The 25415-nt window shown below is 41.5% G+C and overlaps 1 protein-coding gene across 1 annotated transcript in view; it reads right to left on the bottom strand.

Annotated features, from left to right (window-relative positions):
- Positions 1-25415, bottom strand: part of dnah9 (dynein, axonemal, heavy chain 9) — a gene marked incomplete at both ends in the record, with an annotated part of 132770 nt that overhangs the window by 75813 nt on the left and 31542 nt on the right. The window contains 17 exons of the mRNA XM_080425023.1: positions 869-994; positions 2016-2168; positions 4267-4393; positions 4882-5012; positions 6266-6543; positions 7564-7696; positions 10270-10425; positions 11705-11864; positions 12943-13086; positions 14272-14438; positions 14879-15101; positions 15830-15991; positions 16524-16789; positions 18325-18524; positions 21853-21988; positions 22341-22603; positions 24524-24632. Coding sequence (XP_080281149.1) covers positions 869-994; positions 2016-2168; positions 4267-4393; positions 4882-5012; positions 6266-6543; positions 7564-7696; positions 10270-10425; positions 11705-11864; positions 12943-13086; positions 14272-14438; positions 14879-15101; positions 15830-15991; positions 16524-16789; positions 18325-18524; positions 21853-21988; positions 22341-22603; positions 24524-24632 — 2934 coding nt within the window. The remainder of the gene's footprint in view (positions 1-868; positions 995-2015; positions 2169-4266; positions 4394-4881; positions 5013-6265; positions 6544-7563; positions 7697-10269; positions 10426-11704; positions 11865-12942; positions 13087-14271; positions 14439-14878; positions 15102-15829; positions 15992-16523; positions 16790-18324; positions 18525-21852; positions 21989-22340; positions 22604-24523; positions 24633-25415) is intronic.

Raw genomic sequence — 25415 nt, 5'->3', positions numbered from 1 at the left:
GTTTCAGTCACAATGCTGTTATGTCAGGTCATTTTATTTTGAAGTTTCAGTCACAATGCTGTTATGTCAGGTCATTTTATTTTGAAGTTTCAGTCACAATGCCGTTATGTCAGATCATTTGATTTTGAAGTTTCAGTCTGGAACGTGGTCTCAACCAATCAGATGGTCCCATCCCTTCAGGCTATGGGACGCAGCAGAGCTACGCTCAGGCTGCCCAAGGAGAGATAGATGGCCCGTGTGAAGCGTTGCTTATTTCTCACCTATAAGGTTTTCAGATACATATTTTAGTGTATTGTTTAAGTTTAAAATGAATAATTCACTATAGAGTCTATCTATGTCATCACGCAGTATGTTTTTGTTTGACAGGAAGTAATTAAGATTGGCTTTTTAGGGACTTTTGATTTAAGAAAACAATGTTTTTGACATCTATCGTTACATATTAGGACCGTATTATGACCACGGATATGCTCTAAAAGTGTGAAAAACGTATTTTTGTATTTCATTTTAAAGCTATAATAGGATAGGAACCTCTTTCTGTCTCTATTTTCCTTCCACTAAAACGATGGAGCTTTTGCACAAACATGATTTCAGTCCGTACAGCTGAAGTTCAGCAAAAGTAGGCAAATATTTGTCATAAACAGGGGAACATTCAGCGAAAATGGGTAAACATTTGGTGAAAATAGCAGATATATAAATGTGAACGGCAGTGGTTTCCTGAACTGGGTTAATATATAATATACATATACATATATATATATGGTTACCTGAGCTGGATTAATATATAATATACATATACATATATGTATATGGTTACCTGAACTGGGTTAATATATAAATACTAATGTAATGTAAATTAATATATGGTTACCTGAGCTGGATAGTCGAACAGCCATTGTTCTCTGGGTTTGTCTTCATAAGTATTCACTGCCTCACTCATCTGATGACGAACTGTGGACCGCATGGAGTCTAGAACCCTGTTCAACCACACCTCCACCTAAAACACATGAACCACACCTTAAACACCTCCACCTAAATCACATGAACCACACCTTAAACACCTCCACCTAAAACACATGAACCACACCTTAAACACCTCCACCTAAAACACATGAACCACACCTTAAACACCTCCACCTAAAACACATGAACCACACCTTAAACACCTCCACCTAAAACACATGAACCACACCTTAAACACCTCCACCTAAAACACACCTTAAACACCTCCACCTAAAACACACCTTAAACACCTCCACCTAAAACACACCTTAAACACCTCCACCTAAAACACATGAACCACACCTTAAACACCTCCACCTAAAACACGTGAACCACACCTTAAACACCTCCACCTAAAACACACCTTAAACACCTCCACCTAAAACACACCTTAAACACCTCCACCTAAAACACACCTTAAACACCTCCACCTAAAACACACCTTAAACACCTCCACCTAAAACACACCTTAAACACCTCCACCTAAAACACACCTTAAACACCTCCACCTAAAACACATGAACCACACCTTAAACACCTCCACCTAAAACACATGAACCACACCTTAAACACCTCCACCTAAAACACACCTTAAACACCTCCACCTAAAACACACCTTAAACACCTCCACCTAAAACACACCTTAAACACCTCCACCTAAAACACACCTTAAACACCTCCACCTAAAACACAGCACCCACACGTTAAACTAAACACCTCCACATAGACACAATACCACAGTCCATACCTGTCCAGTGCACACATCTATCTATCTATCTATCTATCTATCTATCTATCTATCTATCTATCTATCTATCTATCTATCTATCTATCTATCTATCTATCTATCTATCTATCTATCTAGAGAGATCGAGAGATCGAGAGATCGAGAGATCGAGAGAGATCGAGAGAGAGAGAGAGAGAGAGAGAGAGAGAGAGAGAGAGAGATCGAGAGATCGAGAGATCGAGAGAGAGAGAGATCGAGAGAGAGAGAGAGAGAGAGAGATCATATTTACCTGTCCAGTGCAGTCACAGGGCTGGTGGAAGGTGACATACTCGTCCTCTTTACTAAACATGCCCAGACTAGTCTTAGTAGGATTGCCTTCAGAGTCCGTTTCAAACTGCATCCTGGCCATGTTGTCAAACAGCTTGGACAGATGATTCTGAACCTGAACACACAGAACATGGTAGAGATACTTTATGCTTCATTTAGTTTAGGAAAAGTCACTGTGGATAAATAAGAGTGTCTGATAAGTATGTATAGGGTTAAAGTTAGAGTTAGAGTCACTGTGGATAAATAAGAGTGTCTGATAAGTATGTATAGGGTTAAAGTTAGAGTTAGAGTCACTGTGGATAAATAAGAGTGTCTGATAAGTGTGGATAGAGTTAGAGTTAGTGTTACTGTGGATAAATAAGAGTGTCTGATAAGTGTGGATAGGGTTAGAGTTAGTGTTACTGTGGATAAATAAGAGTGTCTGATAAGTGTGGATAGGGTTAGAGTTAGTGTTACTGTGGATAAATAAGAGTGTCTGATAAGTGTGTATAGGGTTAGAGTTAGAGTCACTGTGGATAAATAAGAGTGTCTGATAAGTGTGGATAGGGTTAGAGTTAGAGTCACTGTGGATAAATAAGAGTGTCTGATAAGTGTGGATAGGGTTAGAGTTAGTGTTACTGTGGATAAATAAGAGTGTCTGATAAGTGTGGATAGGGTTAGAGTTAGTGTTACTGTGGATAAATAAGAGTGTCTGATAAGTGTGTATAGGGTTAGAGTTAGAGTTACTGTGGATAAATAAGAGTGTCTGATAAGTGTGGATAGGGTTAGAGTTAGAGTCACTGTGGATAAATAAGAGTGTCTGATAAGTGTGGATAGGGTTAGAGTTAGAGTCACTGTGGATAAATAAGAGTGTCTGATAAGTGTGTATAGGGTTAGAGTTAGAGTTAGTGTTACTGTGGATAAATAAGATAAGAGTGTCTGATAAGTGTGGATAGAGTTAGAGTTAGAGTTACTGTGGATAAATAAGAGTGTCTGATAAGTGTGTATAGGGTTAGAGTTAGAGTTACTCTGGATAAATAAGAGTGTCTGATAAGTGTGTATAGGGTTAGAGTTAGAGTTAGTGTTACTGTGGATAAATAAGAGTGTCTGATAAGTGTGGATAGAGTTAGAGTTAGAGTCACTGTGGATAAATAAGAGTGTCTGATAAGTGTGTATAGGGTTAGAGTTAGAGTTAGTGTTACTGTGGATAAATAAGAGTGTCTGATAAGTGTGGATAGAGTTAGAGTTAGAGTTACTGTGGATAAATAAGAGTGTCTGATAAGTGTGTATAGGGTTAGAGTTAGAGTTACTCTGGATAAATAAGAGTGTCTGATAAGTGTGGATAGGGTTAGAGTTAGAGTCACTGTGGATAAATAAGAGTGTCTGGTAAGTGTGGATAGGGTTAGAGTTAGTGTTACTGTGGATAAATAAGAGTGTCTGATAAGTGTGGATAGGGTTAGAGTTAGTGTTACTGTGGATAAATAAGAGTGTCTGATAAGTGTGTATAGGGTTAGAGTTAGAGTTACTGTGGATAAATAAGAGTGTCTGATAAGTGTGGATAGGGTTAGAGTTAGAGTCACTGTGGATAAATAAGAGTGTCTGATAAGTGTGGATAGGGTTAGAGTTAGTGTTAGAGTCACTGTGGATAAATAAGAGTGTCTGATAAGTGTGGATAGGGCTAGAGTTAGAGTTAGGGTCACTGTGGATAAATAAGAGTGTCTGATAAGTGTGGATAGGGTTAGAGTTAGAGTTAGAGTCACTGTGGATAAATAAGAGTGTCTGATAAGTGTGTATAGGGTTAGAGTTAGAGTTAGTGTTACTGTGGATAAATAAGAGTGTCTGATAAGTGTGGATAGAGTTAGAGTTAGAGTTACTGTGGATAAATAAGAGTGTCTGATAAGTGTGTATAGGGTTAGAGTTAGAGTTACTCTGGATAAATAAGAGTGTCTGATAAGTGTGGATAGGGTTAGAGTTAGTGTTACTGTGGATAAATAAGAGTGTCTGATAAGTGTGGATAGGGTTAGAGTTAGAGTCACTGTGGATAAATAAGAGTGTCTGATAAGTGTGGATAGGGTTAGAGTTAGTGTTACTGTGGATAAATAAGAGTGTCTGATAAGTGTGGATAGGGTTAGAGTTAGTGTTACTGTGGATAAATAAGAGTGTCTGATAAGTGACTGAATTGTTTGTGTGCTGTGTGCAACGCAGGGGTCAAGGGTCAAGCAGCGACCTCTGACCTGATGAGGGTTGGTTCCATTGGACAGAATGTCCAGCAGGTCAGCTGATGAGATGAAGTAGAACCTGGGGAAGGCCAGGCGCTTGGTGTCCAGATACTCTGCCAGAGCCTTCTCACACAGAGACAGTCTGTAGGGGAAGAACACACACACACACACACACACACACACACACACACACACACACACACACACACACACACACACACACACACACACACACACACACACACACACACACACACACACACACACACACACACACACACACCACACACACACACACACACACACACACACACAGTCACATGCCAGTAGTGATGGAGTGGTTGCGATTATACTGCCTATAGAAAACTGGTTCAAAAAGTGGGGTCTGGGGACCCCCAGGGGTCCTTGAGGGGGTCCACAGCTAAATGAGGAACACTTTGGGCTTGAAAGGAATGTACGACATTTTGAATAGTTGTGAGGAGGTCTGGGTCTACAGCCCCAGCCCAGGAGGTCTAGGGCTGTAAATGCTGTTTCTCTGCTGGAATGTTCTTCATTAAATGGTCAACATGTCACCCTGACTGGATGTTCATATTTTCAGACATAATGATGTATAAAGACATGAAGCTTCACCTGTTCTGGAGGTCCTCCAGTCCACTGAACAGACCCGGTCTATTGGTGGCCTCCACTACGTTGGGCGTTCTATGGACCGCCTCCGCCAGATCCTTGAAGTCCCTGTCGATCCCCTCGAAACGCTGGGAGTCCTGAGAGGGTGTGGTCATGAGGGGTCAGAGGTTAAAGAATAGACACTAGGTGTGTGTGTGTGTGTGTGTGTGTGTGTGTGTGTGTGTGCGTGCGTGCGTGCGTGCGTGCGTGCGTGCGTGCGTGCGTGCGTGCGTGCGTGCGTGTCCTCAGGCAGCTGTGAGCGGATGTCCTCAGTGTGTGTGTGTGTGTGTGTGTGTGTGTGTGTGTGTGTGTGTGTGTGTGTGTGTGTGTGTGTGTGTGTGTGTGTGTTAGTCCCCCCAGGAAAGCGCAGAGAAAAAGTCTAGATTCCACGGAGAGCAAGTCTTGATTCCGCAGCTTAACGTTAATATTCGCCGGGCATTAAAAAACAACCTGAAATTACCAGTTTTCAAGCAAAAATAGATTAAGTTTTAATAATCAAGTAAATTCCATAATGAAATAGATACAATTAATTGTTATACCATTCTAAAACACTAAAATACCGTGGAACATGGTAATTGAGACAATGTTACTGGTTATAAATAGAGGTGGTCCGATCAGGCCGATAGCAATCACCGATCCAATCTTAAAAAAAATAAATAAATGTATTTATGCATGTAGAATGCATTTTTACCATTTATTTTGTAGCAATACAAGACAATATGTCTCAAAACACTGGCTTGCAGTTATATGGTTACAATTATTGGCGACTAAAGAAATACGAATTAAAGAAATTAAGACAAATACTGACTGCCTCTGAACGTTGGCTTGCAGTTATTGCACATAGCCAAATGCAATAATAATATTAGGCTTGTCATTCAGGATGGGGAATAATAAAGTTGTCCTTTTGAAGAGAAGTAGAACTTAGAAGTCACACTTGAAGTTGAACATGAGGGAGAGGGTCCCTCTACAGGGAATTACTTGATATCTAAGCTGCACGGACAGACACAAAAATCACAGCTGCCATTAATTAGTGCTGTTCAGTGTTGATTGCCTAGTGGTCAAATTGGGGTCAACGAGCCATCGTTAACTTGCTTTGAAGTTTAGCTGTAGTTCTGTAACCTGACACCGTCAAATGGAAGAAGCTTGCAACACACAATTGTTTCACAGCCTACTCCCATCTCTCTCCCTCTCTCTCTTTCTCTCTCTCTCTACGTGCCTGTGTGTGTGAGAGGAGGGGGAGGAGGGGGAGGAGTTTAGCAGCAGCTCGCGACCGAGATTTTTCTTGGGGGGACTAGTGTGTGTGTGTGTGTGTGTGTGTGTGTGTGTGTGTGTGTGTGTGTGTGTGTGTAACCTCAGGCAGCTGTGAGCGGATGTCGTCAGATCCTATGAAGATGCTCTCCAGATGTGTCCAGGCTCGCTGCACCTCGAACCACAGCTGGATGACGCCGTCGGCCACCGACAGCTTCCGTTGCCACGACGACACTTCCTCCAGGAAGTGGGCGATGTACTTGGAGGACATGAGGTTCTGCAGCTGGACCTGGTTGTCTTCCAGGGTCTCCATCAGTTCCTCGTCCGAGCGCAGCAGCGCCACCTGGGTGCGGTGGTGAGGCTCGTACTGGAACTGCATGCCTGGGAACAATAAGGACAGTTTAGATATGATTGTTTAGGGGGGTCCCCAGTTCAAATATTATTGTTTAGGGGGGTCCCCAGTTCAAATATTATTGTTTAGGGGGGTCCCCAGTTCAAATATTATTGTTTAGGGGGGTCCCCAGTTCAAATATTATTGTTTAGGGGGGTCCCTAGTTCAAATATTATTGTTTAGGGGGGTCCCCAGTTCAAATATTATTGTTTAGGGGGGTCCCCAGTTCAAATATTATTGTTTAGGGGGGTCCCTAGTTCAAATATTATTGTTTAGGGGGGTCCCAAGTTCACATATTATTGTTTAGGGCGGTCCCCAGTTCACATATTATTGTTTAGGGGGGTCCCCAGTTCAAACATGATTGTTTAGGGGGGTCCCCAGTTCACATATTATTGTTTAGGGGGGTCCCCAGTTCAAACATGATTGTTTTGGGCGGTCTATAGAGTGTAGTAGTTGTTAAGCTACATGTTCATGTAGAGTGTAGTTGTTAAAGGGATAGTTCACCCAAAAAATTACTTATTTTCTATCAATTACTCACCCCATGGAGACTGTTGTGTTTTTGTGACATTCCTTACAATGTTGTGACATTCCCACCCAGTGCCAGCATTTTTTAAGATTTTTTAACCATTTTTAAGTAGTCACAAAATATTTTCTGTGATCACCATCCTCACGGTGATCCCCTCATTACACACACAGGAGTCTCGTAGAATCGTGGAAAAAATATAATCCGATCGCGGTAATCCGTTCCATAATTGCAGCCAGTTGAAAAAAGCATGTTTCACCAAAAAATACATGGTAAAAAAAAAAGTACACAGGAGCCGAGATACAGGATTTTTAAGTAATAAGTTAACCAGGGAGTGAATGGAATGGAGAATTGGATGGCGATATCTCTGGTTCTGTGTGGAATTAAAAAAATGTCCGTCTTTGGTGGTAAACGGATGTATTTTTTACCTGTCCATGTAGAGTGTAGTTGTTAAGCTACCTGTCTATATAGAGTGTAGTTAAGCTACCTGTCCATGTAGAGTGTAGTTCAGACAGGACCCTCTCCATGCTCATCTCTTTAACAGCCTTGTCCACGATGCCTCTCACCTCGTCCTCGAAGTGGTGCAGGTTCAACTGCAGCAGGTCAGCCAGCGTGGTATCCTGTTCAGAAACAACATCACCTTTAATCTAATGGTATCCTGTTCAGAAACAACATCACCTTTAATCTAATGGTATCCTGTTCAGAAACAACAACACCTTTAATCTAATGGTATCCTGTTCAGAAACAACAACACCTTTAATCTAATGGTATCCTGTTCAGAAACAACAACACCTTTAATCTAATGGTATCCTGTTCAGAAACAACATCACCTTTAATCTAATGGTATCCTGTTTAGAAACAACAACACCTTTAATCTAATGGTATCCTGTTCAGAAACAACACCTTTAATCTAATGGTATCCTGTTCAGAAACAACACCTTTAATCTAATGGTATCCTGTTCAGAAACAACACCTTTAATCTAATGGTATCCTGTTCAGAAACATCACCTTTAATCTAATGGTATCCTGTTCAAAAACAACACCTTTAATCTAATGGTATCCTGTTCAGAAACAACACCTTTAATTTAATGGTATCCTGTTCAGAAACATCACCTTTAATCTAATGGTATCCTGCTCAGAAACAACACCTTTAATCTAATGGTATCCTGTTCAGAAGCATCACCTTTAATCTAATGGTATCCTGTTCAGAAACAACACCTTTAATTTAATGGTATCCTGTTCAGAAACAACACCTTTAATTTAATGGCTTCATGTTCAGAAACAACACCTTTAATCTAATGGTATCCTGTTCAGAAACAACACCTTTAATTTAATGGTATCCTGTTCAGAAACAACACCTTTAATTTAATGGCTTCATGTTCAGAAACAACACCTTTAATTTAATGGTATCCTGTTCAGAAACACCTTTAATTTAATGGCTTCATGTTCAGAAACAACACCTTCAATCTAATGGTATCCTGTTCAGAAACAACACCTTTAATTTAATGGCTTCATGTTCAGAAGTAACATTACACCTTTAATTCCCCCAAAATCGATCTATAAAGTACAGTAAGCTGTGTGTAAGAACCTGGTCCATGGTGAATAGATGTTAGAACATAGTGAATGGATGTTAGAACATAGTGAATGGATGTTAGAACATGGTGAATAGATGTTAGAACATAGTGAGTGGATGTTAGAACATAATTAATAGATGTTAGAACATAGTTAATAGATGTTAGAACATGGTGAATAGATGTTAGAACATAGTGAGTGGATGTTAGAACATAATTAATAGATGTTAGAACATAGTTAATAGATGTTAGAACATAGTGAGTGGATGTTAGAACATAATTAATAGATGTTAGAACATAGTGAATAGATGTTAGAACATAGTGAGTGGATGTTAGAACATAATTAATAGATGTTAGAACATGGTGAATAGATGTTAGAACATAGTGAATAGATGTTAGAACATAGTGAATAGATGTTAGAACATAGTGAATAGATGTTAGAACATAGTGAATAGATGTTAGAACATAGTGAATAGATGTTAGAACATAGTGAATAGATGTTAGAACATGGTGAATAGATGTTAGAACATGGTGAATAGATGTTAGAACATAGTGAATAGATGTTAGAACATAGTGAATAGATGTTAGAACATGGTGAATAGATGTTAGAACATAGTGAATAGATGTTAGAACATAGTGAATAGATGTTAGAACATAGTGAATAGATGTTAGAACATAGTGAATAGATGTTAGAACATAGTGAATGGATGTTAGAACATAGTGAATGGATGTTAGAACATAGTGAATGGATGTTAGAACATAGTGAATGGATGTTAGAACATAGTGAATAGATGTTAGAACATAGTGAATAGATGTTAGAACATAGTGAATAGATGTTAGAACATAGTGAATAGATGTTAGAACATAGTGAATGGATGTTAGAACATAGTGAATAGATGTTAGAACATAGTGAATAGATGTTAGAACATAGTGAATGGATGTTAGAACATAGTGAATAGATGTTAGAACATAGTGAATAGATGTTAGAACATAGTGAATAGATGTTAGAACATAGTGAATGGATGTTAGAACATAGTGAATAGATGTTAGAACATAGTGAATGGATGTTAGAACATAGTGAATGGATGTTAGAACATAGTGAATGGATGTTAGAACATAGTGAATAGATGTTAGAACATAGTTAATAGATGTTAGAACATAGTGAATAGATGTTAGAACATAGTGAATAGATGTTAGAACATAGTGAATAGATGTTAGAACATAGTGAATGGATGTTAGAACATAGTGAATAGATGTTAGAACATAGTGAATAGATGTTAGAACATAGTGAATAGATGTTAGAACATAGTTAATAGATGTTAGAACATAGTGAATAGATGTTAGAACATAGTGAATGGATGTTAGAACATAGTGAATAGATGTTAGAACATAGTGAATAGATGTTAGAACATAGTGAATGGATGTTAGAACATAGTGAATAGATGTTAGAACATAGTGAATAGATGTTAGAACATAGTGAATGGATGTTAGAACATAGTGAATAGATGTTAGAACATAGTGAATAGATGTTAGAACATAGTGAATGGATGTTAGAACATAGTGAATAGATGTTAGAACATAGTGAATAGATGTTAGAACATAGTGAATGGATGTGTAAGAACCTGGTCCATGGTGAAGCGGACTCCTGTAGCAGCCATCAGCTCATGCCAGTGTCGGTCCCGTATGGCCGGGTTCTGGAGCTCAGCCACGGCCCTCAGCGAGGTGAGGAGGTTCTTCACCATACTGTCTAGACCTGTGAAGGCATCCCATCCTCTCACCTACAGACCAGGAGGACGACATGTTAAACTAGAAAAAGTGCTCCTCGGAGCACAAGTCTCCGCCAGGTCAGGTAGGTTATTATGGCCTCCTGTTGGCGCTATAAAAGGCCAATGTGAAAAGGGTGGCATTTCTTCTTAGGTCTTTGATGGCAATCGGACACTGCATTCATGATTTGAGTCATTTTATTCCAAAAATGTGGTTTGCTAAATTAGACCTGCTGGTGGCGCTATAACAGGCCAATGTGAAAAGGGTGGCATTTCTTCCTCGGCCTAGTGGGAATCTGCGTGCAAAATTTCACAGAAATTGCACACTGCGTTCATGATTTGAGGAATTTTGTTCAAAACGGACCAATCCTGCAAACTTTGGAAGCCAACACACACACACACACACACACACACACACACACACACACACACACACACACACACACACACACACACACACACCAGAACGCACAGACGTAAGAAAGTCCTGTGACTGTCAGCACATGAATGGAAGGTAACTGGAGCACTAAGAACAGAAAACATAGCGGTATGAGCCTTGTTTACAGTGAATGGAAGGTAACTGGAGCACTAAGAACAGAAAACGTGGCGGTATCTGACTAGTTTACAGTGAATGGAAGGTAACTGGAGCACAAAGAAAACGTGGAGGTATCTACTATCTGCCTTGTTTAAAGTGATTTGTAAAACATTGCACATACGCCGGGCAAAAAGGAGCACATCTCTTAAAATTACACTTTCAGAGTTAAATTAACACTCCGGAGGGTCCACTTCCTTGTCCAAGGCAAGGAAACTTAAATTTAAGGAAAGGACGTGCTGGACGCCGGGTATGCGCCATGACTCTCACGGGTGACAGACTCACACCGGAGGTTTGGTGAAATAACATTGGAGTCTATGAGAGCCGGCTGGACAGCTTATGAACAAACACTATTTCTGAACGATTGAGACCTTTGTCATATAATCGGTTCAGGAATATAAAAGAAGACATAATTATCACAGGTTGTTTTCTAATCACTTGCTTTTACATGTGCACAGCACATCATTTTATTGAGGCATCTAAACAGCGGCAGGTATCGTTTCTGTCTCGGAGGTATCGCGAGATTTGGCTGCCAGACAGGACAGTCTCGCGATAGGGGTTCTTACTTCCTTATCCAAGGGTTAGGGTTAGGGTTCTTACTTCCTTATCCAAGGGTTAGGGTTAGGGTTCTTACTTCCTTATCCAAGGGTTAGGGTTAGGGTTCTTACTTCCTTATCCAAGGGTTAGGGTTAGGGTTCTTACTTCCTTATCCAAGGCCCGGATGTCTTTAGCAAAGCGTTTGACCTCCAGCTCCATGTCCTCCACGTTGATGTGTCTCCATGAGGTTTTGTTCCAGCAGGAGACGGATGACTTCACCACACTGATCATGTCCCAGAGGTCCTTCAGAAGGACAGCCTCACGCCTGCACACAAAACAAACCAATGACCTTAATGCTGCGTTCACACTGGCAGATACAACAGATACAAAGCTACACAGCATATATGTATCTTTGTAGCTGAAGTTGAAACTAGCTCAACTTTTTTGTAGCTTTGTAGCAGCTACAATCGTCGGATGTATCTTTGTATCTTCATGTCACTGTCTTCCATTGAACATGAATGGTAGCCTGTCTATTTGTATCTGCCAGTGTGAACGCAGCATTAGTGTCACAATGAAGCCGGTCAAAGAGCGTCAAGAATCAAGAAAACTCCCCTTTGTAGACAGAACTGCACCAGACTCACTTTGTAGACACTTTGTAGACAGAACTGCACCAGACTCACTTTGTAGACACTTTGTAGACACTTTGTAGACACTTTGTAGACAGAACTGCACCAGACTCGCTCCAAACTTTACGCTGTAGTCTGAAGACTCACTTCTTCAGACTCCATCTCCTGTTCAGACTATCCTTCTATTTAGATGCATCTTTGTTACTTGCTCTCATGTTTTTGTTTCTTAGATTTGTTTTTGTTTTCTGTACCACAAATGTTGTATGTTATGTAGATAGCATGTTGTTTAGATGGATGCTAGGTTCATTGTTTACCTGGGTATCCTATAGTTTCACATGTACAGAATGTTATGTAGATAGCATGTTGTTTAGATGGATGCTAGGTTCATCGTTTACCTGGTATCCTATAGTTTCACATGTACAGAATGTTATGTAGATAGCATGTTGTTTAGATGGATGCTAGGTTCATCGTTTACCTGGTATCCAGGTTTCCTCATTATTGATCTTGTCCTGTTGACCTGTTGACCCCATGCTTGCCCTGCTGGATAAGAGTGTCTGCTAAATGTTTAAATTGTAATAGTAAGGTGCTCATACTGTCTCACTGGTATGGTATGGGCTCTATAGTTGTAATGTTTATCATACTGTCTCACTGGTATGGTATGGGCTCTATAGTTGTAATGTTTATCATACTGTCTCAATGGTATGGTATGGGCTCTTTAATTGTAATGTTTCTCATCCACCTCACAGTAAATGAAGCCACCATGATGGCGAGGCTCACCTGCACTGTCTCAGCTGTCTGTACTCTGGCACGGTGACCTCAAACAGACCGCCGCTGTCCACCAGAGAGGACATGACCGTCAGCTTGTCCTGGATCTGCTGCTGGGACACGTCCAGCGTCTGGTAGGCACCGTCACAGTCGAACCTGGAACCACAAGCGTCAATGAACTGTTGGGCCCAAAACCTCCGATCTCTGTTTTTCCACTTTAAACATTTCTGTAATAAATCAGTGCTATAGAACACCCTTTAAGTCTGTGTGTGGGTTTATAGATCAGTGCTATAGAACACCCTTTAAGTCTGTGTGTGGGTTTATAGATCAGTGCTATAGAACACCCTTTAAGTCTGTGTGTGGGTTTATAGATCAGTGCTATAGAACACCCTTTAAGTCTGTGTGTGGGTTTTACAAATATTGAACCAATGAAAAGCTCTTCAGGGGGCGGAGCCCGCTGGGCTAGCGGTCTCGGCGCATACCACATAGGCTCCAATCTGGGAACCCATCGCCAAATGAAAAGGAAAAACAGCGCCCTCTGCTGTTTTTTACTCTCTCACTTGGCTCTGGGAGAGGGTATATGGTGGACCCGTGCGCAAGGAAACCAGGGTTTTGGTCTGCCTTCAGCCTTTCACTTCCGGTGGTGCGACTATGTTTTCATTCCCACTAACAATATTTCTACACGGAACACTGACACCACTTCTCCCAGAGAACATGGATGGTTTTGGTTATAAGCCCACTTGTTTCTATGATGAAAGAACAAGTTAAAATGTGAATATCTTTATGTGGTTTTGTCTGCTCCGAGGACGCTATTGTTAAATGAGTTTCGGTTTTGTTTTTAGTGGGAAGCAGAGCACAGACAGTAAATCCCGCCCACTACATTTGATTGGGTAAAGCACGGCCTGCTTCCTGATCTGAAGGCACGCCCACTTGTAGGCCAGTGCGTACACGTTATGACGAACCCCCCCGACAGATTCAAGCGGAGAGCAGAATCTGTTCTTGAGAGATGACATAGGCTCTGATGCCTGACGGCGTGTCGTGGGTTCCCGTTCCGTCACCGACGACCTTTGATGCCTGTCTCTCTCTCTCCTTGTTTCCTATCATTCTCTATACTATCAACAAAGGCAGAAAAGCCAAAAAGCAAATATATATATATTTTTTAAAAGCGTTTCTGACTAAACCTCCTAACTCCAACTCAGGTTTCTTTTTTCCGTCTGACGTCATTCTAATCAATGATGGACAAAACAACTATCTTCACATTAATGGTCAAAAACCTCCTAACTCCACTTGAGCTGTATTCTACCTGAAGAGGGCGTGTCTACCTGAAGGGGGCGTATCTACCTGAAGGGGGCGTGTTTCCTGAAGTGTTCTCTGAAGGTGTGCTGCTCCACGTCAAACGAGGCACACTTCCTCCGGAGGCTGGCCACCTCGCTCGCCTTCAGCGGAGCCACCTGCTGTTTGACCGACACCGCTTGCTTCTTCACGTTGGTCCACTTCTCTGGAAGCTCCTAGAGAGAGAGAGAGAGAGAGAGAGAGAGAGAGAGAGAGAGAGAGAGAGAGAGAGAGAGAGAGAGAGAGAGAGAGAGAGAGAGAGAGAGAGAGAGAGAGAGAGAGAGAGAGAGAGAGAGCATTAGTGATAACATAATAAACTTTGCGCTTTCAAAACTGGTCTGAAAACACATCTATTAGGAGACCACAAGGGGAGGTAGATTGAGGAGGCCACAAGGGGAGGTAGATTGAGGAGACCACAAGGGGATATATTTGTAATATAGTTAGTTAGTTTGTGTTTGTTGATGACGTGTATCAATGTGTTAATATTCTATGGAATCTATGCTATGTTGATGAATTAAATACTTTTTAGCCTAACTGTCTTACTGTTACTCTGTGCATTCAATCAATCAATCAATCAATCAATCAATCAATCAACAATCAACCAATCAGTGTTCACCTCTAGCTGTCTGAACACCAGGTCGGGCAGATCCTGCTCGTAGGTCTTCAACAGAGCGATGGTTTGCTGCAGGGGCTCGAACATGGCGTCCGTTCCGCTCTGTCTCTCCTTGATGGCCAGCAGGTGACCCATGACCCCCACCAGGCCACCGTAGTCTCCCTCCTCCACCTGGGGGTCCAGACCCTCCTCGGCTGACCTGATGAAGACCTCCAGATCTGACAGACTGGGAGAGGAGAAACCAACGCTTAAAACAGGATTTTAATAAGGCAGTAGTTCATGTCAAGGATTTTAATAAGGCAGTAGATCATGTCAAGGATTTTAATAAGGCAGTAGTTCATGTCAAGGATTTTAATAAGGCAGTAGATCATGTCAAGGATTTTAATAAGGCAGTAGTTCATGTCAAGGACCCCCACATTGATATGTATTTGGCCGCGGACCCCCATCTGAAAAGGTTTTGTGCCAGGGACCCCCAGGGACCACCACAAGAGAAGATTTATGTAAAAAAAAAGTTCAAAAGTATTCCAAATTCTTTGAAACTATTAGAAAATAGCAGATGTACAAGCCGATGTGCTGTGAGCTTGTAGATCTGCAATTTTTGAATAGCCAACGTATGAATGGATAAAGTGGTTAAAATGATCGTGATGCTGTATTACCTACTTTTCCTAGGGACCCCCTGGGGACCCCCTGTTAGTGACGTGATAAACCCATAGATATAGAAACCTAGATTCCTCATTGGCCGCTGCAGTTCATTGGAGTGACCTGTAGAGGCCGCTATATTAATATCCTCCATATATAAGTTGTATAAAAATATTTTTTTTATACAAATAGATTCTGCCAAGTCTCGGAAAAGACACTCTGTGATTGGCCCAGAGTCAGGAAGTGTGGCCCCGCCCCTCTAATATGACGGCCCAGAGACTGCCTTTATGTCTCTGGATCAACCCACCACTCTACCTGTTAGTGACGTGATCAACCAGGTGTTGTTTGAACATGTAGCTCCATCTGCTGGCGGCGTTGAGCAGCGCGCTCTTAAAGGCCCGGCCGTCCACCCTCATCCAGCCTCCAAACACCTCAACCACCTCCACAGCCTGGACCTCCTCCAGGATGTGTCCGTACCTGGGAACATATAAACCACTGGTTATCAACGGACCCCCACATTTATGTTTTATTTGACCATGGACCCCCCCATCTTTTTTTAATGCATGGCCAGGAACCACCTGCAATACCACCACCGGTTAAAAACCCCTGTTTTAGATCATTCATGTTAAATACCAATTAGGTCCTAATTATACAACTATATATAAGAGTCTATATATATATATATATATATATATATATATATATATATATATATATATATATATATATATATATATATATATATATATATATATATATATATATATAGTGTATAACTATATAACTGAATGAGTTAAAGATGAATTAGGTCCTTGATGATTGTTTGAAATACGCTAGAGGTCCAGAGCCATTCATCTACACCACAGGTTCTCAACGTGGGGTGTGGAGACCCCCAGAGGTCCTTAAGGGGGTTATAGGGGGTCCCCAGCTAAATGGCTTAGGAGTTAGGAACCAAATGGACCCTTATTGGTCTGTAATGTTTTAATGTTTTAATTTAAGCCCCGCCCACCTGTCCACCTGCTCCCTGAAGCAGTCCAGTGTGGGCGGGGCGTTCTCTGGAAGCCCGCCCTCGGCCTGAGCCTCCATCTCCTGATTGGTCAGAACGTGGCCGTAGGCGAGGAACTGTCGCATCACTTCCTGCCTGTCGTCCACGTACAGGAAGGCGTAGCGCTCCAGGGAGTTACGGAACTCACAGCAGGTCGCCATGACGACCTGCACACGGTCCAATAGGAGCTTCCGCATGTCCGCCAGGTCGGCCATGTCCTCCATGTCGGCCTATAGGGACACAGAAGACATTTGTAAATCCCACCCATGCATTTGAAACCTCGCCCCCATGCATTTGTAACCCCACCCATTCATTTGAAACCTCGCCCCCATGCATTTGTAACCCCACCCATTCATTTGAAACCTCGCCCCCATGCATTTGTAACCCCACCCATTCATTTGAAAGCCCACCCCCATGCATTTGTAAACCCCGCCCCATGCATTTGTAAACCCCGCCCCATGCATTTGTAAACCCCACACATGTATTTGTAAACCCCGCCCCCATGCATTTGTAAACCCCGCCCCCATGTATTTGTAAACCCCACCCATAAATGTGTAAACCCCGCCCCCATGCATTTGTATACCCCGCCCCATGCATTTGTAAACCCCGCCCCATGCATTTGTAAATCCTGCCCCCATGCATTTGTAAACCCCGCCCCCATGTATTTGTAAACCCCGCCCCCATGCATTTGTAAACCCCCCACCAATGCATTTGTAAACCCCGCCCCCATGTATTTGTAAACCCCGCCCCCATGTATTTGTAAACCCCGCACCCATGCATTTGTAAACCCCGCCCCCATGTATTTGTAAACCCCGCACCCATGCATTTGTAAACCCCGCCCCATGCATTTGTAAACCCCGCCCCATGCATTTGTAAACCCCGCCCCATGTATTTGTAAACCCCGCCCCCATGCATTTGTAAACCCCCCACCAATGCATTTGTAAACCCCGCCCCCATGTATTTGTAAACCCCGCCCCCATGTATTTGTAAACCCCCCACCCATGCATTTGTAAACCCCGACCATGCATTTGTAAACCCCACCCATACATTTGAGACCCCGCCCCCATGCATTTGTAAACCCCCCACCAATGCATTTGTAAACCCCGCCCCCATGTATTTGTAAACCCCGCCCCCATGTATTTGTAAACCCCGCACCCATGCATTTGTAAACCCCGCCCCCATGTATTTGTAAACCCCGCACCCATGCATTTGTAAACCCCGCCCCATGCATTTGTAAACCCCGCCCCATGCATTTGTAAACCCCGCCCCATGTATTTGTAAACCCCGCCCCCATGCATTTGTAAACCCCCCACCAATGCATTTGTAAACCCCGCCCCCATGTATTTGTAAACCCCGCCCCCATGTATTTGTAAACCCCCCACCCATGCATTTGTAAACCCTGACCATGCATTTGTAAACCCCACCCATACATTTGAGACCCCGCCCCCATGCATTTGTAAACCCCGCCCATAAAGTTGAAACTGTCCTTGTACGTCCAAAACCGTAAATTTTCAGGAAATATAAAAAAAATTATCCAATGTTGTAATTGGTATATTTGAGTGACAAGCTCTGTTAATCCTTCATTGGTTCATTTATTATAAAACCCACAGGTTTAAGTCTGTTCTGTAAAATTATTTAAATAATTCAATGAATTAATGAAATAAATATATAATTATTATGTAATATCTCACGGGACCAATCAGGGTTCAGGTCCGTTTTGTAAAATAAATGTCAGATCCACTGGGGTCTGTCAGAGCTGCAGTACCTGGTAATGAGGGAAGGGGCAGTGCTGAGCCAGGCGCGGCACTAGAGAGGACATCCTGAACACGTCGTTGACCAGGCTCTCAAGGAGATCGTAGAATCCATCTCCTGCTCCCGGCTCCAGAGAAGGGCTGAAGACCAGGTCAGGAACCTTCAGCTCCAGCCTGGCTTCAAACAGAGGAGCCACGCCCACTGCTTTCTCATCTGGAGAGAGATCACCATTAGACACATCTATCCTTATTATTATTATTATTAGACACATCTATCCTTATTATTATAATAATAATAATAATAATAATTATTATTATTATTATTATTATTATTATTATTATTATTATTAGACACATCTATCCTTATCCTTATTATTATTATTATTATTATTATTATTATTATTAGACACATCTATCCTTATTATTATTATTATTATTATTATTATTATTATTAGACACATCTATCCTTATTATTATTATTATTATTATTATTATTATTATTATTATTATTAGACACATCTATCCTTATTATTATTATTATTATTAGACACATCTATCCTTATTATTATTATTATTATTATTATAATTATTAGACACATATATCCTTATTATTATTATTAGACACATCTATCCTTATTATTATTATTATTAGACACATCTATCCTCCTACAATGTCACAATGGTCGTTCTGCCCGGTTCTCCTCAGTGGCTGGAGCAATTGATCTGAATGTGCACACAGCCATTGACCACACACACACACACACACACACACACACACACACACACACACACACACACACACACACACACACACACACACACACACACACACACACACACACACACACACACACACACACACACACACACACCATGTGTTACCTAACAGCGAAGCTCGTTTTTCGATTTCCCCAACTGTAAGCTGTTTATTTGCGTTTTTATGTACAAAGAATGTCGCCATGGTTACGGCTGCCCAGCTGTGGGATGGCCCCGCGAGCTATGGGACGAATGATCAAACTGCGCATGCGTCGAATCCACAGACCCACTGTACCTGTGTTATACTACCTATCCTATCTATCTGTCTTACCTGTGTTATCCTACCTGTATTATCCTACCTATCTGTCCTACCTGTGTTATCCTACCTGTATTATCCTACCTGTGTTATCCTACCCATCTGTCCTACCTGTGTTATAGTACATATCCTATCTATCTGTCCTAACCGTTATCCTACCTGTGTTATCCTACCTGTGTTATCCTACCTGTGTTATCCTACCTGTGTTATTCTACCTGTGTTATCCTACCTGTGTTATTCTACCTGTGTTATCCTACCTGTGTTATTCTACCTGTGTTATCCTACCTGTGTTATCCTACCCATCTGTCCTACCTGTGTTATAGTACATATCCTATCTATCTGTCCTAACCGTTATCCTACCTGTGTTATCCTACCTGTGTTATCCTACCTGTGTTATCCTACCTGTGTTATTCTACCTGTGTTATCCTACCTGTGTTATCCTACCTGTGTTATCCTACCTGTGTTATCCTACCTGTGTTATCCTACCTGTGTTATCCTACCTGTGTTATTCTACCTGTGTTATCCTACCTGTGTTATTCTACCTGTGTTATCCTACCTGTGTTATTCTACCTGTGTTATCCTACCTGTGTTATCCTACCTGTGTTATCCTACCTGTGTTATTCTACCTGTGTTATCCTACCTGTGTTATCCTACCTGTGTTATTCTACCTGTGTTATCCTACCTGTGTTATTCTACCTGTGTTATCCTACCTGTGTTATCCTACCTGTGTTATCCTACCTGTGTTATCCTACCTGTGTTATTCTACCTGTGTTATCCTACCTGTGTTATCCTACCTGTGTTATCCTACCTGTGTTATCCTACCTGTGTTATTCTACCTGTGTTATAAGACCTATCCTATCTATCTGTCCTAACCGTTATCCTACCTGTGTTATCCTACCTGTGTTATCCTACCTGTGTTATCCTACCTGTGTTATCCTACCTATCTGTCCTACCTGTGTTATCCTACCTGTGTTATCCTACCTGTATTATCCTACCTGTGTTATCCTACCTGTGTTATCCTACCTGTGTTATCCTACCTGTATTATCCTACCTGTGTTATCCTACCTATCTGTCCTACCTGTGTTATCCTACCTGTGTTATCCTACCTGTATTATCCTACCTGTGTTATCCTACCTGTGTTATCCTACCTGTATTATCCTACCTGTGTTATCCTACCTATCTGTCCTACCTGTGTTATCCTACCTGTGTTATCCTACCTGTATTATCCTACCTGTATTATCCTACCTGTCTGTCCTACCTGTGTTATCCTACCTGTCTGTCCTACCTGTGTTATCCTACCTGTGTTATCCTACCTGTGTTATCCTACCTGTATTATCCTACCTGTGTTATCCTACCTGTGTTATCCTACCTATCTGTCCTACCTGTGTTATCCTACCTGTGTTATCCTACCTGTGTTATCCTACCTATCTGTCCTACCTGTGTTATCCTACCTGTGTTATCCTACCTGTGTTATCCTACCTATCTGTCCTACCTGTGTTATCCTACCTGTGTTATCCTACCTATCTGTCCTACCTGTGTTATCCTACCTGTGTTATCCTACCTGTGTTATCCTACCTGTGTTATCCTACCTGTATTATCCTACCTGTATTATCCTACCTGTGTTATCCTACCTGTATTATCCTACCTATCTGTCCTACCTGTGTTATCCTACCTGTATTATCCTACCTATCTGTCCTACCTGTGTTATCCTACCTGTGTTATCCTACCTATCTGTCCTACCTGTATTATCCTACCTGTATTATCCTACCTGTGTTATCCTACCTATCTGTCCTACCTGTGTTATCCTACCTGTATTATCCTACCTGTATTATCCTACCTGTGTTATCCTACCTGTATTATCCTACCTGTATTATCCTACCTGTGTTATCCTACCTGTATTATCCTACCTATCTGTCCTACCTGTGTTATCCTACCTGTATTATCCTACCTGTATTATCCTACCTGTGTTATCCTACCTGTATTATCCTACCTATCTGTCCTACCTGTGTTATCCTACCTGTATTATCCTACCTATCTGTCCTACCTGTGTTATCCTACCTGTGTTATCCTACCTGTATTATCCTACCTATCTGTCCTACCTGTGTTATCCTACCTGTGTTATCCTACCTGTATTATCCTACCTATCTGTCCTACCTGTATTATCCTACCTGTATTATCCTACCTATCTGTCCTACCTGTGTTATCCTACCTGTATTATCCTACCTATCTGTCCTACCTGTGTTATCCTACCTGTGTTATCCTACCTGTATTATCCTACCTATCTGTCCTACCTGTGTTATCCTACCTGTATTATCCTACCTATCTGTCCTACCTGTGTTATCCTACCTGTGTTATCCTACCTGTATTATCCTACCTATCTGTCCTACCTGTGTTGTCCTACCTGTGTTATCCTACCTGTATTATCCTACCTGTATTATCCTACCTGTATTATCCTACCTATCTGTCCTACCTGTGTTATCCAGGAAGAATGTGAGGGAGGTCTTGATGGAGTTGAAGAAGCCGTCGACCACCATGTCGTCGATGAACTCCAGGTAGGCTTTCCACTCCTCTGACGACGCCTCTGCTCTGAACAGCTCCATGTTGTTCTGAGGGAACCAGAGACAATTATTATTATTATTATTAATATTATTATTATTATTATTATTATTATTATTATTATTATTATTATAAGAGGGAACCAGAGACAATTATTATTATTATTATTATTATTATTATTATTATTATTATTATTACCCTTATTATTATTATTATTATTATAAGAGGGAACCAGACTCATCACTTTTGGTTCAAGTCAGTGGTGGAAAAAGTACTCTTTTTTTTTACTTAAGTAAAAGTATCAATACGGTAGATTTGATTCCCAGAGATAAAAACAATGATATCAAATGGGGGTCCTTGAGAATGTTGAGGACCACTGAGTGTATTTCAGAGCAAACAGACCTGCAGCAGGAAGTGGATCTTGTGTCCAGAGGTTCGGACCAGCGTGTAGAACCTGTCCAGCCGCTCGGCCCGCTCCTCCAGGCCCAGCGGGCCCAGCAGGCCCAGCGGGCCGTCCTTCTTGCCCTCCCTCCGCTGGAAGACGGGGCCGGAGGTCCAGGACCTCATGGAGATCTGGATCTCCTCTACGTTGTCCCTGGTCCTCTGGAGACGAGACTCCAGGTCACACACAAGGTCACACACTTCCTGTATGTAGGACCACACCCCTATAGAGATACACACTGTTACTACACACTGTTACTACACACTGTTAATACACACTGTTACTACACCCCTATAGAGATACACACTGTTACTACACACTGTTACTACACACTGTTAATACACCCCTATAGAGATACACACTGTTACTACACACTGTTAATACACCCCTATAGAGATACACACTGTTACTACACACTGTTAATACACACTGTTACTACACCCCTATAGAGATACACACTGTTACTACACACTGTTAATACACCCCTATAGAGATACACACTGTTACTACACACTGTTAATACACCCCTATAGAGATACACACTGGAGGTCTGCTATTGTGGGCCGTTCTCTGCTCAACACCTTGGCGGGAAGGAGCATAAATGAGTCTTGAGTCTTAAAGGAGCATAAATGAGTCTTGAGTCTTAAAGGAGCATAAATGAGTCTTGAGTCTTAAAGGAGCATAAATGAGTCTTGAGTCTTAAAGGAGCATAAATGAGTCTTGAGTCTTAAAGGAGCATAAATGAGTCTTGAGTCTTAAAGGAGCATAAATGAGTCTTGAGTCTTAAAGGAGCATAAATGTGTCTTGAGTCTTAAAGGAGCATAAATGAGTCTTGTGTCTTAAAGGAGCATAAATGAGTCTTGAGTCTTAAAGGAGCATAAATGAGTCTTGAGTCTTAAAGGAGCATAAATGAGTCTTGAGTCTTAAAGGAGCATAAATGAGTCTTGTGTCTTAAAGGAGCATAAATGAGTCTTGAGTCTTAAAGGAGCATAAATGAGTCTTGAGTCTTAAAGGAGCATAAATGAGTCTTGTGTCTTAAAGGAGCATAAATGAGTCTTGAGTCTTAAAGGAGCATAAATGAGTCTTGAGTCTTAAAGGAGCATAAATGAGTCTTGAGTCTTAAAGGAGCATAAATGAGTCTTGAGTCTTAAAGAAGCATAAATGAGTCTTGAGTCTTAAAGGAGCATAAATGAGTCTTGACGGGCTGCAGCTGCGCGAGTAAGAGCAGGCTCTGTTATGATCATAGAGCTCTCCCTCCGTTCTTATGACAGCCTCTGGAGGCAGGGTTTGGGGGAAAACTGCTTTGAACTGTTATTATTGTTTACACCCAACAGACACCAAGGATTATATGTTTCAAGAGGCAGAGATCACAGTAAAACTCCTTCCTCCATACTGGGAGAAAAACAGCATCTGAGAGTTTGATGGGATGCATTTTTACACGTGAGGCTGTGACCACTTTAACAGCATCTTATGAGCGCTGGGGTTCATTTGGTGCCGGCCTGCGCGTGCATACTGGTTCTGATCAGTGTGACGCTGTCTGTTAAGGTTCTATAGATCTATACATACTGGTTCTATAGATCTATACATACTGGTTCTATAGATCTATACATACTGGTTCTGATCAGTGTGACGCTGTCTGTTAAGGGTCTATAGATCTATACATACTGGTTCTATAGATCTATACATACTGGTTCTATAGATCTATACATACTGGTTCTATAGATCTATACATACTGGTTCTGATCAGTGTGACGTTGTCTGTTAAGGGTCTATAGATCTAAACTGTCTGTTAAGGGTCTATAGATCTAAACTGTCTGTTAAGGGTCTATAGATCTATAGTTGTCTGTTAAGGGTCTATAGATCTAAACTGTCTGTTAAGGGTCTATAGGGTTAGGAAGATGCTCTTCCTCCTGCTCTGCCACCAACATGTAGGTGTTTTTTTTGCTATGTTGATGAATTGAATACATAGGACCACAATGTAAAAACATTTGCGTGTTATCCTTTTAGTCTTAATGTCTGATTGTACCTCATGATGCTGTTTAATAACGTATTCAATCAATCAATCAATCAATCAATCAATCAATCAATCAATCAATCAATCAATCAATGCTCATGTTGTGGCTCCATAATGCCCATAATGCACCTTGGCTGTTCCAGGTCAGGACGTCCGTGGCCTCGCTGAGCCGAGCATCGATGTCAGTGAGCTGAGTCTGGAGCAGAGGACCCTCTACCTCCAGCACCGAGACCACCACCTACACCAGGGACCCCCCAAGGACCCCCACAGGAGAAACATGAAGATATTATTACCATTGTAACCCTAACCACCTACACCAGGGACCCCCCAAGGACCCCCACAGGAGAAACATGAAGATATTATTACCATTGTAACCCTAACCACCTACACCAGGGACCCCCCAAGGACCCCCACAGGAGAAACATGAAGATATTATTACCATTACAACCCTAACCACCTACACCAGGGACCCCCATTATTATTATTATTATTATTACACCAGGGACCCCCCAAAGACCCCCACAGGAGAAACATGAAGATATTATTACCATTACAACCCTAACCACCTACACCAGGGACCCCCATTATTATTATTATTATTATTACACCAGGGACCCCCCAAGGACCCCCACAGGAGAAACATGAAGATATTATTACCATTACAACCCTAACCACCTACACCAGGGACCCCCCAAGGACCCCCACAGGAGAAACATGAAGATATTATTACCATTACAACCCTAACCACCTACACCAGGGACCCCCATTATTATTATTATTATTATAATAAATATAATAATTATTATTATTACACCAGGGACCCCCATTATTATTATTATTATTATTATTATTATTATTATTATTATTATTATTATTACACCAGGACCCCCAGAGCAGAAACTTGAACAATTATTCAAAATATTTCAAACACATTCAAGATTTTTCAAAATCTTGAATGTGTTTGAAATATTTTGAAAAAAAATAAAATGTACAAGTTTTACTGATAGATTATGGATACATT

The sequence above is a fragment of the Gymnoscopelus braueri genome, assembly GCF_963280865.1.
Source record: "Gymnoscopelus braueri genome assembly, chromosome: 3".
NCBI lineage: Eukaryota > Metazoa > Chordata > Actinopteri > Myctophiformes > Myctophidae > Gymnoscopelus > Gymnoscopelus braueri.
This window is presented reverse-complemented; position numbering and strand designations above follow the sequence as displayed.